Consider the following 17,832-nt stretch of genomic DNA (forward strand, 5'->3'; position numbering starts at 1 on the left):
TCTATGTTAGATAATTGAGTGGTATATAAACGTTGTAAATAATAATAAGCATTATCATGCATGTCTACTCAGAAGTAAGTCTCATTGAGATCAATGGGAGTTTCTCCCAGGTAAATGTGCATAGGATTGCAGCCTTAAATATATTCTTTGTAACCTAGCTTTAAAGGGAGATTGACACATTCATGGAGGATAAGGCTGTCAATGGCTACTCGTCATAGTAGCTCTGTATAGTAATGTGCCTCTGGGGATCAACTAGGAAGAGAGCTGGTTTCCTCATGTCCTGTTTTTGGGCTTCCCACAGGCATCCGCTTGGCCACTATGAGGAAGAGGATGCTGGGCCAAATAGTTAGATAACTCTTCTAATTCTTAAAACTGTATAATATGTCACAGAATTAAGCACAGTACAAAACTGTTCCACCTTGCTCACCAGCCCTGAATGCCTGTTGATGCTGGATTGCATTATTGTCTAAAGTTGTTTTTTTTCAGGCCATTTTATTTTGAAACACATTGGCACTGAAAGAGCCTCTCCCCCCACCCTCTTGCTACAAATGCGTCTGTGGAGCTTGATTTATAGCTGACTCCCTGGTTTATGTGTGTGTTTGTATTGGAGGGAGAGCAAAGCTAGGGTATATAAAAAGCTGAAGCGATTGTTTGTTAGCAGAGGTTTTTCCTGGGCTCTTGTTTCAACGAGCTGTTCCAGTGAGAAAGCACATTAATGACGGGGTAGGCTAGTGAGGTCATTATGATGTCAGTGCCGAAGCTTGTAATCCTGCACATGCTTGCTTGTTTGGAACATTTCATGTTCAGCTGGTGGCAGAGGAGAAGTCTTTGAGCAGACGCTGGTCATGGCTGTCACAAGAGATGAAACCGGTAGGCAATTTTTGTAAGCTTCTTTGCAAAAGAGGAGAGTCAGACTGTAGCCCTGTTTACAGCCAGGCTGCTTACATCCCAATTTCTTCAGTGGGATTTAAACAGCCGAACTGCAAGCAGCCTCACCGTTTTGCTGGAACGTTTGCTGGTCGTTTAGCACTTAGTTGCAAAGCATATTTTAATTTTTATACTGTATTGCAAACTGTTTAAATATTTTCATAGCTGATGCAGCTTTTATTGTGGACTGGTTATATACTCTTAAAAGTTATAATATATTCCTCCAATGCCTTGCTAACTTGAGCATTGAACTGACCCGTTTCTTTAGCAATGAAAACAAGCAGCCTGTCTCCTTGGCTTTTCAAAAATACCTTGGAAGTGCATGAAAAGAGTGCCTTTTCTGCCTCTAGCGACTGAAGTATCGTTCCAGGGCGTGCGTTCTGTTTGGCTGCGTAATCAGCCCTGTAGCATTCATTCCGGACAGATAAAAAGAGAGACCTGTGAAAGTTCTAACAATCCTTTAGCTTATGATTTATTATTTTATGCCTCCTATATTTGAAAAATGGTCTGTTCCACAGCTAATCGAGTTCAAAAGGCTGACGTCATTAGATTTCCTGGAACTGTGTTTCAGTAGCGGAGCTGGAAAACTTAAACTCCACAAACAACACACACATTGACGTCAGCTGCAAGTCATGCTGTGATTTAGTCAGTTCCTTTCTGCTTCATCTAGTACTACTGGCACTTTTTACAGTGTTCAGTAGCTTGCTCTCTCTGTCTCTCAAACTAAATACGTCTGGTTTGTGTGTTTTGTTTATTGTTTATTCGGTCATATCTTTTCTTAGCCGTACTTAAAGATCCCAGGCTCATGTGAGCAGAGAACCTAGGAGCTGTGCGGCAGACTTGAGGAAAGTTTATAATCTTTCTGGTAAGGCACATGCCCTAGAAGGTGGGGGCGGGAGGTGAGGAGGGGGGGGGGCAAAGCTCTTCTCCCTATTATGTTGTAGGTCAGGTTCCGCTCTCCAGTATTCATTGGCAGATTTTTTTTAAAAAATCATCACTCTGATACTCTGGCTAATACCCTATCATTATCTTATAAAGTATGATTTAGATGGAACGTGAAACCTGAATTTATTACCTTCCCCGTCCGCCCCCACCCCCAACTCAGTTTCTGCAGAAAAACAAAAACCAAAGCATAAACGTTGTAAAAAGCAATGCTGGCTTTTTACAAAAGCCACCACAGAGTAAAACCTTTATTAGGGTCAATTAAAATGTCAAAATGTAGGGAATTTTCGAGTTCTTCAGAATTCTTCTTAAAGGCTAGATGTTAAGCAAAACAATAGAAATGGGATTGGCAGGGTTAGGGGGAGAGAGTTGAAAAAGCCGGATGGAAAAGCTTAAAGGTCTCCAGTCCATAACAAACTTGAGATGGAGTACAGGAGATTAGATTAGACCACGTTAAGGGAAAAATAGATTTCTGGTTGCAGTAAGGGCTACTGAACTGACAATGGCTGTTCCTCCACTTGTTCGTGCTGTCTGAAACTGAATCTCAGCTAAGGTTGTGCAACGTAAACATTTCAGGGACTCCATTTGTTTACTTTATTTCACCCTTTTGCCTTTTTGTTTGCTGCTGTAAAGCAGTTTTTATCATACAAAAATAAAGCATTATTGGTCAATCTTTTATTTTTAATGTCAAACTGTATGGAAGTTTTGTACTATGTTGTAGGAGCAGAGGAAGAATGTCACTCTTTAGACTGTCTGTGTAAAGCTGCCAGATCATGCTTTTTAAATCCATGAGATTCCATGGACCTGATTCCCCCCTACCCTCCTCTCTCTCTCTCTCTCTCTCTCTCTCTCTCTCTCTCACACACACACACACACACACACACACACACACCCCCCTCACACACATTAGCATGCAGCCCATTATTCCATCATATATGTTCCACCCCACTACCATCCTTGCTTCAGCCCCAGTCGCTGTCCTTTGCCCTCCCCAGCTCCCTAGGCTTGCCAGATGATGATGGTGGTGATAGGATCCTTTTTTCTTTTTAAAGCATTTCTGCAGGTAGCTGAGCATGTTTCAAGGTGAAGCATGGTGTGGTTTGAGTTGTCTGTCTTCATTGTCTAGGAATGTGGTGTGCCCAGAGCATAATGGAAAAATAAAGTTGGCAGGTTGCTAGAGGCCTGTGCTGTGCAGCATGTCCCCATTCCTCCAAATGGTGGCAATAGCAATAATAATTTAATTTTAAAAAATGTTTTTTCCCCCTGTAGTTTATGTTATTTTTTTAAAAAAACTCAATAGGGACAGTGGAAGGAGTCTCAGGGTGCCACAGTGGGGAAGGTAGGATGGTGACCCACAAGGAGCTTGAGAAACTTGTTTTTTCTGCCTGTCTAGGACTAGAAGAATGGAGAGTTGCTTAGCAATTGTTAGGTCACCATTTCTAGTGGGCTGTATTCAGCTTGGTAGATTGTGGAGGCCTTTCCTGTGAAGTTGCCACATAGCCTTTTCTTGGGTAATGTGGACAGCTTCCTGTGCACTTGCTATTGCTTATCATTTGGATTACACCAACAGTTTACCAAGTACTGTACAGAACATCTGGTCAAGTCTCAACGCTTCATCACTGATGTGGAGAAATGTTACTTGTGCTCAATGAAGTTTCCCTTAGGTGATGAACACTGGAGGTGCATTTAGGAGGGCTTCTTAGTCACTGCTAAAATCCAGTGTCCTAGGTATCAAGAACTGCACCCAGCTGTGATGCTATCGCAAAGATCTTGACCAGAACAAGAAAAACTTCTGCAGCATCACGGTCCAATTGGCATGTCTGACCAAGAGTTCATTTCCCACTGTCTCCTCATGGGTTTCAGGGAGTATGGTTTGGAGCAATGGCCCAATCTGGGGACCTCAAGCTGCCTGACTTTCAAACCTCTCCCTGCATGGAGGGACATGCAGACAAGCATACAGACAGAAAGTAAAATTTGGGCTTTAATCAAAGCAATTCATTGTGGAGGAGAACAATACGGGGAAGGGCTGTAGCTCAGTGGTTGAGCACCTGCTTTGTATGCAGAAGGTTCCAGATTCAATCCTTGGCATCTCCAGGTAGGGCTGGGGGGAAAAAATCCTGCCTGAAATCTTTGGAGCTGCTGCCAATTAGGCCTAATTATGAAGCCAGGTGGATCTAGGGACAGGGTCTCCCTATTGTCACTGATGCCTTTACATCAGTGCATGCAGAGGTCTCTTTTCCTGTCGTCATTCCTGTAAGTAATTTGTGTTCTCTGAAGCCTAAAATGAAAGTGATGAGTTAACAAATGGCACCATCATTTGTGCTGAGACTTGTTTTTGCTAAACAGAATAAATAGCTAGGCCATTTGAACATTTACAGGAAGCAGTCACCAAAGGTATTGTTTCTATAAGGATTTTAGTAGGTCTGGAATGTTTAGTTGACTATTTGATTAAATTAACCACATAAAAACCTTTTTGAACCATTAAAACAATATTCCTAATTAATCAGGCAGCATATTGTAAGTTGTTATTCATAAAACTATTTACAAAAAACTTAGGTGGTAGGTGGCATCTTAGAACAGACTTTCCTTCCTGCCTGAGAGAAGGAAGAATGTGTCTTCCAAGGTGTGTTCTGCTAAAAAGAGAGGGAACGCAATTTTGATCATCAGCGACTGTGTATAGGTGCATGCAGTTTTCATTGCTTAACTGAAATGATGAGGTTTTGTAGCTTTACCTAAGGTGTTGGACTGGGAGTCGGGAGATCCAGGTTCTAGTCCCCACTCAGCCATTGAAACCCACTGGGTGACTTTGGGCCAGTCATAGACTCTCAGCCCAACCTACCTCACAGGGTTGTTGTTGTTGTGAGGAAAACATGGAGAGGAGGATTATGTACACCGCCTTGGGTTCCTTGGAGGAAAAAAGGCAGGATATAAATGTAATAAAATAAATAAATAAATAACCTCTTTTTCTAGCTTAGGTCAGATCTTGATAACTTTAAAAGAGGGTTCCCAATGGATATGCTTCTAGTTACGGTTTGCTCCACAGTAAATGATTGGGGGAGTCTATTTCATGCCGGATTGAAAGAACACACTTGGATGGTTAAAGGTTCTCATCTGGATCACATGTCACAGATTGGAATTATTCTGTTCTTGGCATCTGAAACTAGCATGTTAAAAGCATGGAACTAGAACAGGAATTGGTCAGTTTGGGGGGCTTAATTAGAAACTCTTTCTTTGATATTAAAACTATTCCTGCTTCCTCCCCCTTTTTTTTTCTTTTAAATTACAGCTGCTACAGGTGACATGCCAACCTACCAGATCCGAACTCCAACCACAGCCTTACCTCAAGGGGTAGTCATGGCAGCTTCTCCAGGAACGTTGCATAGCCCACAGCAGCTAGCAGAAGAAGCAACACGTAAAAGAGAGCTAAGGCTTATGAAAAATAGGTATCATTATTTTAAGAAAAAGTAATGGTTAGAATTTGCTTCCAAGAGCAAATGCCATGAAAGATTGGCAGAGTGGGTGGGAGAAATTAAGTATTATTGCTGAAAAGACTTTTCAAAAGATAAATTATTAAATGGATTCTTTCATATAAGACCATGCATCTTTTCCTGTAATAGTTGAAGAAGGCAATGCCTTACATCACTGGTGGCCAGTGACTAATTATCACCTCAGCCATGTGTTTAAAGCACTGTTGGCTAGTGTACAGTTGCATTCCTGAATCATTTTAGCTTTTAGAACAACTGTTGTCAGGGGGCCCAACAGCCTAACCGCCACCATTCAGAGTGGTAAGTGATTTGAAACTGACTGTAGCAACTTCTGCTGCATGAAAGTGATGCCAGTTAGGGAAAAAGTCTAACCTTATAGTTTACCATAAGATCCAAATCCAAGTTCACCTTCCTGATGACTGTTCCAGTATGAAAGAAGTTAAATTTCTTTAATTGCCAGGCAGATGTAGAGATGACTTTACATATCATTAAATAACTTTCAAAATAACTATAAGGCTAGGTTACCTGCATTTTATTTTACCTGAGTAGAATTTAGGTGGCTTTGTGCATGTGTTCTGGAGAACTTTATCCCTAAAAATCTGTGATAGGAATACAGTGATCACTCACATTGAAACATCTCCAGATAATGAAATATTATGTTTGACAGATTTTTTCATATAATAGAACTATACAAATTGCACATAAATTATATATATTAAATTTCTTTTATTGCCACTGTTCAGATAGGAATTCTGTCTTGATGCAGACAATTGTAATGAAGCATCTGTTTCTATAAAGGAAGGGTGAAAGTATTTTGTGTTAATTTTAGGGCTGCTCTGTTAATTTTCCAACAGCTGATTTTGTAAATTTGCTGTGGAATGTCACTTTTTGTGGTAGATTTATTTGTGGGAATTGGTGTGTGATTTGTAGGCTTCATTTTTTTTTTGCTTTGCTTGGTGGATGTTCTTTGTTATGCAGAATATATTAATCTTTTGTTTGTCTTTACATCCTCTGTGTTTTCTTTTGGGTGTTGATGCATGTCCATCATATTAATCGATGCTTTTATTGTGTGCTTTGCAGGGAAAAGTTGTATCCCTTCTGACTAACCTTGCCATTGCTCACTGCATTCATGGTATTGCTTTTTCTCATGCCTTTTGCTTCAAATTGCTCGTCCAGAAAAAAATCATGTCGTAGAATTCAGATATTCTTTCTCTTGTTCTTCTCTCTTCAGGTTTTGTTTAGTGTCCGCTGTCAATAACAGTTAACACAACATGTGTTGGTTTTTCTTAACATGTTAGCTCTTTCTGTAGAAATATATAAAGGCTGGGATCCCAGCTTAGACTATGAAGGAGCTCTGTTTGCACATGCAAGTTTTAAGCCACTTCCAGCAACCATTGCCTGTATTTCTTGAAAAGTTCTATGAAAGTTCAGGGGAGTCCTCTGGAGCTGTACTCCATGAGGGTCTGTTGCCAGAAGGAAACATTGCCCACCCTCCATGTACAACCATATTACTTTGTTCTTGTGAATGGCAGAAGCGAGAGGAGCCCACCCTATGAAATAAAATGCCTAGTTAGGGGGAGATATCGCAATCTGTGGAAATGATGGCATGGCAAAAAGCTTATTGGCACATGCATGCCCTCATTTGGGGTGTGTGTGTGTGTGCTTGTTTAGAATATTTCTTTACAGCTTTTCAACAACGACAACAAAAAACAACTTTCCAATGCAGATTACATAGTATAACATGGTTTACAGACATGTTTCTCATTAAAAATATTTACGGTCTTCATCGAGGAGAAAAGATTCAGAGAGATGAGCAAGTGCTAAAAGTAGAATGAAAAGTACTATCCATAATCGTTTATCAATGATAGCAGTTTCCTGTGTTCACTTAAACAGGGTTAGATGCAATTATTGCATGATCAATGCAGTGTATAAACATTTCCTTCTCTTATAAAAGTATAACATGTCTGTTGGGCAGAGCAACCCTGTGGTTCCTAGACAGCATCTGGGGGTGCTGTAGGATGCTGCACATCTCCTCCTCTGTGCCCATAGACAGAGCAACGAGTGTAGAGGAAGAGATCTGATTGTGGATCTCCCTTCCCCTTTCTTGTGGAAATCTCAGCAGTGGCTCTTCCACAGCAGCAAGAGTGACCTTGGAAAAGGACAGGGAAGGTGGAAATGGGGTCATGCTAGTGAACAGGGATGGGAGGGAGGAGAGGCCAGGATCCTAAAGCTTCTCTGTTCCTGTCCCAGAAAAATAAGCAAGCAAGAGGGCATCAGAGGCCAGTCCTGCTAAAGATACTTTTAATGGAGGAATGAGAGGTGAAAATGTTCCTCTTGCCTTGCCTAGTTCCTGCCAGCAGGGCTTAGGATAGATGGAGGGCTCTGATTTGAGAGTCCTTCATCTGTAGATGGCAATCCCATAGGATTGCAGTCGAAATGTTTCCATAGTCTAGCCATAGCTGGTGTAATGACACGGCTAAGGTTTCGAGTTATACCCGAGAAATCTCTAGTTGAAGTCTCACTTCAACCATGAATTCACTAGGAAGCCTGATGAGCTACACTCCCTCCACCTCATTGTCTCATATAACTCAATTGGGGGCAGGGATAATTCTGTCCTACCTTACAAGGCTAAGGTTCAGTTCAAGATTATTCTGCATTAGAATTATACGTTCTAATATTATTCTAAGCATTTTTTACTCTGCTCTTCAGCTGACAAGGTTCCCACAGAGCAGCTAACATGTCAGTAATAATAAAAAATAATAATAACAGCAATAATAATAATAAAGAAAAACAATACATTATTAAAACAGTAGACTATTTAAAGAGGTGGCAATGATGACATTCACTACTTCCTCTCCTAATATTTATTTATTTATTTTTATTTTATTTAAGGATTTTTATGCCGCCATTCAGCCAAAAAAGGCTCTCACGGCGGCTTACAAAAGTATTTCTTGACAGTCCCTGCCCACAGGCTTACAATCTAAAAGACATGACACAAAAGGAAAGGGGACTGGGAGGGAGGAGGAGGAGGGGGAAAAGGAAAGCAAATTCAGGCACTACAATCTTAGTTGTAAAGTTCAGCAGTTACAGGTGACAGCAGGAGGGAGGGGGCTCTCAGCTGGAGCTGGACCCAGGCACGGTGGAGAGGTGCCTGGCTGCTGCTTCCTCCCTCACTGGTGGCCTCTGCAGAGACAGCTGGTAGCAGGAGGGAGGGGGCTCTCAGCTGGAGCTGGACCCAGGCACGGTGGAGAGGTGCCTGGCTGCTGCTTCCTCCCTCACTGGTGGCCTCTGCAGAGACAGCTGGTAGCAGGAGGGAGGGGGCTCTCAGCTGGAGCTGGACCCAGGCACGGTGGAGAGGTGCCTGGCTGCTGCTTCCTCCCTCACTGGTGGCCTCTGCAGAGACAGCTGGTAGCAGGAGGGAGGGGGCTCTCAGCTGGAGCTGGACCCAGGCACGGTGGAGAGGTGCCTGGCTGCTGCTTCCTCCCTCACTGGTGGCCTCTGCAGAGACAGTTGGTAGCAGGAGGGAGGGGGCTCTCAGCTGGAGCTGGACCCAGGCACGGTGGAGAGGTGCCTGGCTGCTGCTTCCTCCCTCACTGGTGGCCTCTGTAGAGACAGTTGGTAGCAGGAGGGAGGGGGCTCTCAGCTGGAGCTGGACCCAGGCACGGTGGAGAGGTGCCTGGCTGCTGCTTCCTCCCTCACTGGTGGCCTCTGCAGAGACAGTTGGTAGCAGGAGGGAGGGGGCTCTCAGCTGGAGCTGGACCCAGGCACGGTGGAGAGGTGCCTGGCTGCTGCTTCCTCCCTCACTGGTGGCCTCTGCAGAGACAGCTGGTAGCAGGAGGGAGGGGGCTCTCAGCTGGAGCTGGACCCAGGCACGGTGGAGAGGTGCCTGGCTGCTGCTTCCTCCCTCACTGGTGGCCTCTGCAGAGACAGCTGGTAGCAGGAGGGAGGGGGCTCTCAGCTGGAGCTGGACCCAGGCACGGTGGAGAGGTGCCTGGCTGCTGCTTCCTCCCTCACTGGTGGCCTCTGCAGAGACAGCTGGTAGCAGGAGGGAGGGGGCTCTCAGCTGGAGCTGGACCCAGGCACGGTGGAGAGGTGCCTGGCTGCTGCTTCCTCCCTCACTGGTGGCCTCTGCAGAGACAGTTGGTAGCAGGAGGGAGGGGGCTCTCAGCTGGAGCTGGACCCAGGCACGGTGGAGAGGTGCCTGGCTGCTGCTTCCTCCCTCACTGGTGGCCTCTGTAGAGACAGTTGGTAGCAGGAGGGAGGGGGCTCTCAGCTGGAGCTGGACCCAGGCACGGTGGAGAGGTGCCTGGCTGCTGCTTCCTCCCTCACTGGTGGCCTCTGCTTAATAATAGCTTCTATGTGGGCAGCAGCTTCAGTAGGTGGAGAAGGCAACCATGGCAGTTCACCTCATTGGCTTCTTCATCCTCTTTAATTTTTATTTTAAAACTTAACATCCAAAGGAGAAACAGTATTTCAGGTATAAACACTAATCAATTTTAAATAATACCTAATTGAATTTTGTTTTCACAAAAAAAAAAATCATGGTTTTGAGGTAGAATTTCAAAGTGGTATCTAGACGTCAATCTGAAGAGAGAATCTTTGCAGACAGTTTATTTTAGAACATTTTGCAGGCATAGGCTATGATGCTTCAGCTACTGTAACTATGTAAATATGTGATGCTACGGGAACAGGTGATGGGGAGTTTTCAATACTATGCTGATATTTTAATGCAAGTTTTTGAGGTAGCTAGTGGTGGTTTGGTAACATCTGATAAAACACGTCTGTGTTAGAATAATTTCCTCACACTTACATGCTAAGCTGATGCAGTGTCTATCATCACACTTTCATCTGTTGTTTTGCATTGTCTGTTGATCATTGTGGGCTGAATTTGTGGTGTGATTGTTGTCTGGCTTACTGATTTGGCACTTGGTCAGTTCATTTCAGCGTTTCTGGTGTTGAAGGTTATCTTATTTATCCAGGTTTTCATTGTGTTGTAGCTGCTCCTGTAGTCATTTGCCTTGTGTTGGTTCCAGGGAAGCTGCTCGCGAGTGTCGCAGGAAGAAGAAGGAGTATGTCAAATGTCTCGAAAATCGTGTGGCTGTGCTTGAAAATCAAAACAAGACTCTCATTGAGGAACTCAAGGCCCTCAAAGATCTTTATTGCCATAAAGCTGAGTAAATAGCACTTGGCTATGGACCTTTTTACTATGAACGTTAATCAAGGCATGAGATGAAGCAATTCTACAGATTGTCATGTGACCGTTGAGGAAGGGACAATGTGTGGCCCTTGTGATCCTGGTTTTTCTTAGGTGTTTTCTAAAAGTCTTGGGCATTGTTCCAAAATTCGGAGAGCACCACAGTCTCTATATTAAGTTTACCTTTGTCACAGCATTTCTCCCTGCCCCCCCCCCCCCTCAGTCCAGTAGCATGCCAAAAAGTGTTTTGTTTGCCCTTTTTACTTCTGCTTTTTTCAGGGAAGCTGCAAAAGAATGTCGACGACGGAAGAAAGAATACGTGAAATGTCTGGAGAGTCGTGTTGCGATGTTAGAAGTTCAAAACAAGAAACTTATAGAAGAGCTAGAAACCTTAAAAGACATTTGCTCTTCCAAGACAGACTAGTGTCAATATTGAAACTGTGAACTGGCTACAGCATGTACAGATGCTTCTGCAGGCAATGTCTAGTCAACAAGAATTATGACTTTTCCTTTGTATCATTTGTCTTCTACTCCAGCCTCTAACATTCCTGAAACGCTTTGCTGCATTTTTGTAGATCCCTAGTTGAAACTTCAGGTGTCTTTTTTTTCTTAACCCGAAAGAGTCCAATGTTTAAGGCAGTATGTGTTCCATGTTCTCAAAATGCAACATGTGTAAGAGCTGCTCTTCTGCCCAATATTCAAATTAATTACTTTAAATGTGTGATTTTGGTAGTATCCCACTTGCACCAGTATTTTAAAGTGATCAAAGAAGATGCATCTAACACAATAAAATGAAAACTACCCGAAGTATCTCAGGAAAGAGTTATATAAAAAGTATGTTGCCATTACATACGTGTATTAGAATACTAGTTTACAAATGAATTTATGGCATATTTTTATATACACCACTTTGTGAAAAAAAATATTGTATTGCTGTCACTGAGTGCCATGGTTGAAACTAGTTTTTAAATAGAACCATGTTGGTTAAACTTTGTAGTGTTTGGTGTTTGTTTGAACATCTGACCCAGCTAAAAGTAATTAAAAAATAATGGTGCATGTTTTGAAGTAATTTTAGAAGACATATCTACTGCCTTTTGGGTTTCAGAAGTAGCCTCCAGAATTATAATACAAAGATCTTAAATCTGCTCCTACAAGCTCCCACTGTCTGTTCAATGACTTTTTGTAAATAATATTTATTTAAAAAAGAAGTTACATTGTACAGGTAATTCCCTTGTAGTCTTCTGCCAGTCTAAGCTATAAGGTATTTCACACAATTTCTACAAGCATTTGATAGTGAGTTCCACTTGGTGATACTGGCCTAAAGAAATATTATTGAATACAAAAGGGTCTGGGTGTTGAGGATTGGTTTACTACTTTAAATGCATTGGGTTTGTAAATTACATTTGTGGAACTTGATTTCTTTTATGTTCCTCAATACAAGGGGGTATTCCCATATTCTCTAGTATAGACGAGATACACATTTAATGGACAGATAGACACAATGATAAAGAGCACATGTTAATGCCAAGCAAGTCTTCACGGTTGTCATAAACTAAAGATGGGGAGAATTTCCTGTTGGGTGATTATAGTAATATTTCCTTTCCCTGTGACAGCATCTTTGGACCTTGCTTAACATTTGTAGTTAAACCAGCTGTAATAAAATTACAAAGGCTGTGCAAATGAATAATCTACAACGGTGGATCCTCTCCTTGATTGTAAAAAGAATACTAGAACAGATAATAGGCCCATTCTTCTGAAATGATAGACTACAGATATATGCTGAAATTAAGACTTGTTAAAGCCAATTCTTCCATAAAAAGGCGGTATAGTAAACAATGAGTGCTATTCCTATAGGCTTATGTATTAGATCAGCCTTCCCCCATTTGGTGCCCTCCTGATGTTGTAGGCCTCAACTGCCATCAGTCCTACCCAGCATGGCCAATGGTCAGGAATGTTGAGAGTTGTAGTCTAAAACATCTGGGAGGCACCAGGTTGGGTAAGGCTGTATTAGATGATGGATCTTCTAGAAGAAATGCTTATAGGGCTCTAGTGGGCTACTGTTTACTTTTCAATAGGTAGTGGAAATTCTATGTTTGGATGACTTCATCTGGCAAAAAGACCAGCACTTTTATTGTTTTAATGTATGTACGAAGTGCAATATATATGTCACAATGAGGTTGGTCTGGATTGTTTCTATTGTACAAATGATAAACTGAAGTTGAGAAACTGCAGATTGTCTAGGCATAACCTGTGGGAATGTATAAGAAGGAATTCGAACTCATACTCATGTCAAGCACATTGTGTTTCTGCAAAGCAAAAAAACGTGATAAGTGTTCTGTGCATAGTGGAGTTAACTGGTAAATAACTCATAGTTGGTACATGAGATTGGTGTAGCGGTTCCTTAGAGGAAAAATCTTATCACTTCAAGTTCACACCTCTAGTCAGGCAGAATAATAGGCACGGGTCTGATAATTAGGCTACAGTAAAATAAAGCACATTGCTGTTAGAGAAGAACAAAATGCTTTCTTAGAAATATTTTTTCTAATTACTTAGAACTAGATTATTGAATAAGAATTGTTATAAAGGTATGTATTTTATTTATTTATTTTTTTACAAAAGCTTACATAATTGTTCAGTAGCTTTTATTAGCTGCTGAATATGATTGATAAAGGTATCTATAGCTAAAAATAAAGTATTTTGCCTTGTTCCACACTATTATATTTACCTGCACTTTTGCAAACAGGTACTCCCAGAGGTCAATCAGAGTCCAGTTGTTTACCCAACGGTGCCTTCTTAAATTGTAGTGGAAGTATGAACAAAGAGGAGTTCAATTAAACTGTTCTACATTGTTAAAGAAATGTTTGTGCCCAGGTGCTATATTTTTTATCTCCTGTACTCTGCCACTGGCCTTGTGAGGGAAGTTGGTAAAAATTTGTTTTTGTTTTATAGAGAAGGGTATCTGGCTCGGTAACTTGTCCAAAGCCATCTAATCTCAGTCCAACACTCTAAATACTACATTCAATCTTATTTCTTCAATGAAAGGGAGCCAGGGGTCCTTACGTCACCTTATCTTTACTGTATAGAATGCTATTGATTCTGTTTATGTAGCTGCCTATATTCTCTCTCCCTTCACTAGCATTCAACTGAAGCAGGACTGCAGCTCCTGGCATATCTAGGGCTTTGAACTTGGGTGTCTCATATTCAGCCCCAACATGCTCTCACCATTGCTTACCATACTTCTTGGGTCACAGATGACTAGCTTAGCTGATGGCATCAGGAAATATGAATCATGCAGATTAATGTGGTGCGGGTGGGTGGGAGGACTAAATCATGTTAACTGCGTTTTGAAGTCTTTTTAAAATCAGATGGCAACAAGAGAAAGGAAATGCTGTTACCTGCTGAGGCTTTTCCTGCCCTTTTAATGACTCTGGTAAGGGAGTTTGATGTGGTTTACCCAACACAATGATGGTTAAGATACTGATGTCATTCCTACATGTTGTTTTTCAGCCAAGTTATTGTTTTGCTTTGCGGTTTGTTGCAAGTGGAGGGCTTGTCATTTTCCTGTGATCCAACGTCTGAAGCTTTGCAGCAGCACTTTTTGAGGCCTGTCTTCTGTAATATGGTCAGGCTCATACCAGATCTAAAAGTTTCACCCAATGTATTAATGAACTTGTTTAAAAAACTGGCTCAAGACAGGGTGAGATATGTACAAAGTAGGAGGGAACTTGAGAAGGGTGCACAATGAATGTGTTTTCTCAAAATGCCCCATTTGGTTTTATCCTAGTAGCTTTTATATAGCTGTACTATAATGGAATGACAAAATATGATGGAATCTTCAAAATGCAGTTGAGGCTTAAACCTGGAAGAACATTGTTATGTTGGAGAATTCTATATGGCTGGGATCCTAAAAAGATCCCATTAAAACAAAGTTTAGTTGGGATATTGATGATCAATTAGCATTTTTGGCTTTGCTGCTTAGTGTTGCATGCATAAAAGCACAATAAAAGTGCTGTTGGGTTAGAGAAACATCCATCAAGTTTAAGACCCTGTTTTCCAGAGTCACCAACCAGATGCCTCCAGGAAGCCCAGAAACATGGCATGATGAAAGGGGATTCTCCCATTACATGTTCTCAGCAGCTGGTATACAGTGTCTCTAAATTTCTCTAATCAATCTATCTACAACTATCTTCTATGAATTTGTCTAATCCCTCTTTAAAGCCATCTAAACTAGTGGCTACCACTACAACTTGTGACAGAGAATCTCCTAAACATGCAGCCCATTAAATGCCCCCCCCCTCGAGTTCTCATGTTATGAGAGAGGAAGGAAAAACATTTCTCTATTCACTTTCTCCATGCTATGCATGTTGTTTAAACAGCTCTCATGTCCCTTTTGGAAACCTTTTTCTAAACTAACAAGTCCCAAATGCCTAGCTTTTCTTTATAGGGAATGTGTGCCAATTACTTTGCCATTTTGGTTATTGTTAGAAAAGAGAAGATGGAGGGTACAATCCTGTGTCCCCCAGACATAGGGTAGTTTGGTTTCTGGGCTCTGAGGACAGAAACAGGACTCCATCCTTGGGGCCCAGAAACCGCCCTCCTCGCCCTCCTCCTGCTTGTAGCCAGTTGTGTTCTGTCACTGTCTCCATGCTTGGAAACGGAGTGCAGAGGTGGGAAAAGGGGGGCGTTCCTGTGGTGGGAAGGGGAGGAGACTGGGGCTACGGCCATATGACTTTTTCTATAGCTGTCCATCTAGCAACAATATTAGAGATAGCGGAGGCAAAGATCACCTCCATGCTTCAGCTGCCCTGCATTAGATGCTTGTCAGCCTCTGAGTTCGGAGGCTGCCAACAGTCCTCATAGGATTGCCCTCTACAATACCAAAAGGAATTGGGAGTCATTCTATGAATATATGGGATTGCCTCATAGAAATTTTGATTGCCCATGGCTCTCCAGGAAGGAAGTTTTTCGATTTTCATCATTTTTATTTTTTCCAACAACATCTAAACAAACATCACACATCATACAAACACACATCATACATACCAACAAAAATACATATAACAACTACAATTACACTAAAAAAACACTTCAGGGTGAGGTTAGGATATATTTTTTCTTCTTCTTTTGCCCTCTTCATGCCAGAAATGCCCCTTAATTTCTCAATTACCCTTCCACCTAATTTACATACATTAGAGTCATAAAATTGTTCCCTTCCAGGAAGGAAGTTTTGTGACCTTCTTTACTAATACATTCAATTTGCAATCACCTTCCTGAAACCGAGTCTAAGCTGTAGACCTCATGGCCACAACATCTGGCCTAACATTTGTACCGTTTTGTTTCTCTCTTTCCCTGCTTTTTGTACAGTCTAGACTCAAAATACTGGAGAACATAAAACTGTTTTGTGACCTTTTGATAGGTTCTAATAAAGGTATTGCCCACTTGTGGATTTTGGATGTTTTCCTCAAGGATTAGCATGACTATCTTTCAGGGGTGGGGTAGAGGGTATATGAAAATTCCCATCTTTTCAGTCCTTGGATCAACTTCATCTGGTCACGGGATACAGTGCCAGAGAACCCAGAGTTTTGTTTTAAGATGCATGTGTACTCCTGGTTTCTTGCTTACTATATCATTAGCTTTTTGGAGCACTATTCTTGTGTGAAAGATCCCTTTGCACCATTGCCTGCAACTGTTTTCTGTACTAAATCAGAGATGAGCAACATCTTTGGCACTGTGGAAGTATTTTGCCACAATGTAATTAAAGTATTCTCTACAAGTATGAGGGATTAGAATTGCTCTCTCCCTGCCCCCAATCAGGCATACTGGTGGAGTATCTCATTTACCCCATCTGTGTAGTAAATGTTGCTTGTAACTTCATGTCAACATTATGGGTGCTTCCAGACAGAAAGTTTTTAGTGCTACCAATCAAAAGGCACCTTTTGCTTTTCATTTGTTAACTGATTTTTTTTTTGTAAGAACAAAGATAAAAGAAGTGATAGGAATATCAGTGTCTGGACCCCCCTGTAGAATTTCGTGAATGAGGCAGGGTGATTGCAGGATAAAAGCCTAGTCTGGTAAAATCCTATATTTATAAGTATTTCCCTTGCCAGTTAATGTATTTGGTTTTTATGTGAGCTCAAAAATGTGTTCTGCTTAATTGCATCAATTGTGTTTCTCCATCCTGATATGGAAAAGGCTTGCATCTCTCTCCCCAAAATTTGAGTAAAACAACTAATTTACTGGTTTCTTTCATAATTTTGGCTCCAAAAGTCTCTTGCTTGCAAAGAAGCACTAATTTAATATGGCAAGCTGCTTTAAAAACAAAAACAAAAAACTTCACTAGTTGGTATTCCAACAAAGACTACTTATGTAATTGTGTGATTTTGTTGAAACTTGTATTGGATATAATTAGTGTGGGAAGAATAGATATAAAATAGTGCTCTACTAATAAACATGTAATACTAGTTGTAGCTGTAAAAGCCAAAAATATCTGTATATTGAATCTCACCCACCGCAATTAATATCGCAGGGCTGATGTGTATATTGCAAAAACTACAGGACCCACATAACTTTCTTTTCTACTACATTTTGCTACACAGTGCATTTGGTATTAAGTCCCCATGTTGGTTACACACAGTGCACCCACAATTAAAATATGTGTATTACTGCCCTGTTGTTGAACATATAATGGCATTAATCGAGGATATCTAATTTTAAAAGTGCTGTTCACATCTTCCTTTCATCCTTTTGTAAATTGCCTTCTGAGCCATAGCATGATCTCCCATGGGTGGTCAAGTTCCCTGACAACTTGTGCAATGGTTTCTGTAGTAGTTGTGCAATGCCATCTTGTGGACATAGAAAACCAGAACTATTGATAAAATTGGACATTAGATAAAATTAAGAGTATGCTGTATGATTCACATTAAATTTCAAAAATGTTCCCTGAAAAAGAAGGGTTTATATCTTTTATCTTTACAGTTCATTTAATAATTAGTTCAAATAACTTCCTTAGCCCAACATGTCTTGAAATAAGACGATAAAAATCTAAATAAAATAAAAGCTCACCTTTCTGTATTTTGCTTCTGTTCTTATGATGTGTGTTTTTCCATCTGTTATTTTAATTGGGTTGGATCTAGTCCAAGTCATACTTAAGAGAAGACCCATCGAAATCCAGTAGGAGGGATCCAGACTGAAAGTCATACCTCCAAAGCAGCCTGCTTCTGTTTGTTATTTGGGCTTTGTGCAAAGCAGCTGTATACCCATAGCCTAGTGTGTGTTAATTTCCAA

General features: G+C 41.3%; 1 protein-coding gene across 7 annotated transcripts in view; it reads left to right on the forward strand.

Annotated features, from left to right (window-relative positions):
- CREM (cAMP responsive element modulator) overlaps positions 1–11,702 on the forward strand; it is a 44,567-nt gene extending 32,865 nt beyond the window's left edge. For 3 of the 7 annotated variants that reach the window (XM_063125560.1, XM_063125552.1, XM_063125569.1), the window contains 2 exons: positions 5,156–5,312; positions 10,388–11,702. In XM_063125560.1, the coding sequence (XP_062981630.1) occupies positions 5,156–5,312; positions 10,388–10,532 (302 nt within the window). In that variant the 3' untranslated portion in view covers positions 10,533–11,702. Of the gene's footprint in view, positions 1–669; positions 871–1,603; positions 1,793–5,155; positions 5,313–10,387 lie in introns of those variants that run through there. The other 4 variants (XM_063125593.1, XM_063125577.1, XM_063125602.1 and 1 more) reach the window with 4 other exon arrangements.
- Positions 11,703–17,832: the final 6,130 nt, after the last annotated feature.

Source organism: Elgaria multicarinata, chromosome 1 (assembly GCF_023053635.1).
Source record: "Elgaria multicarinata webbii isolate HBS135686 ecotype San Diego chromosome 1, rElgMul1.1.pri, whole genome shotgun sequence".
Classification (NCBI taxonomy): domain Eukaryota; kingdom Metazoa; phylum Chordata; class Lepidosauria; order Squamata; family Anguidae; genus Elgaria; species Elgaria multicarinata.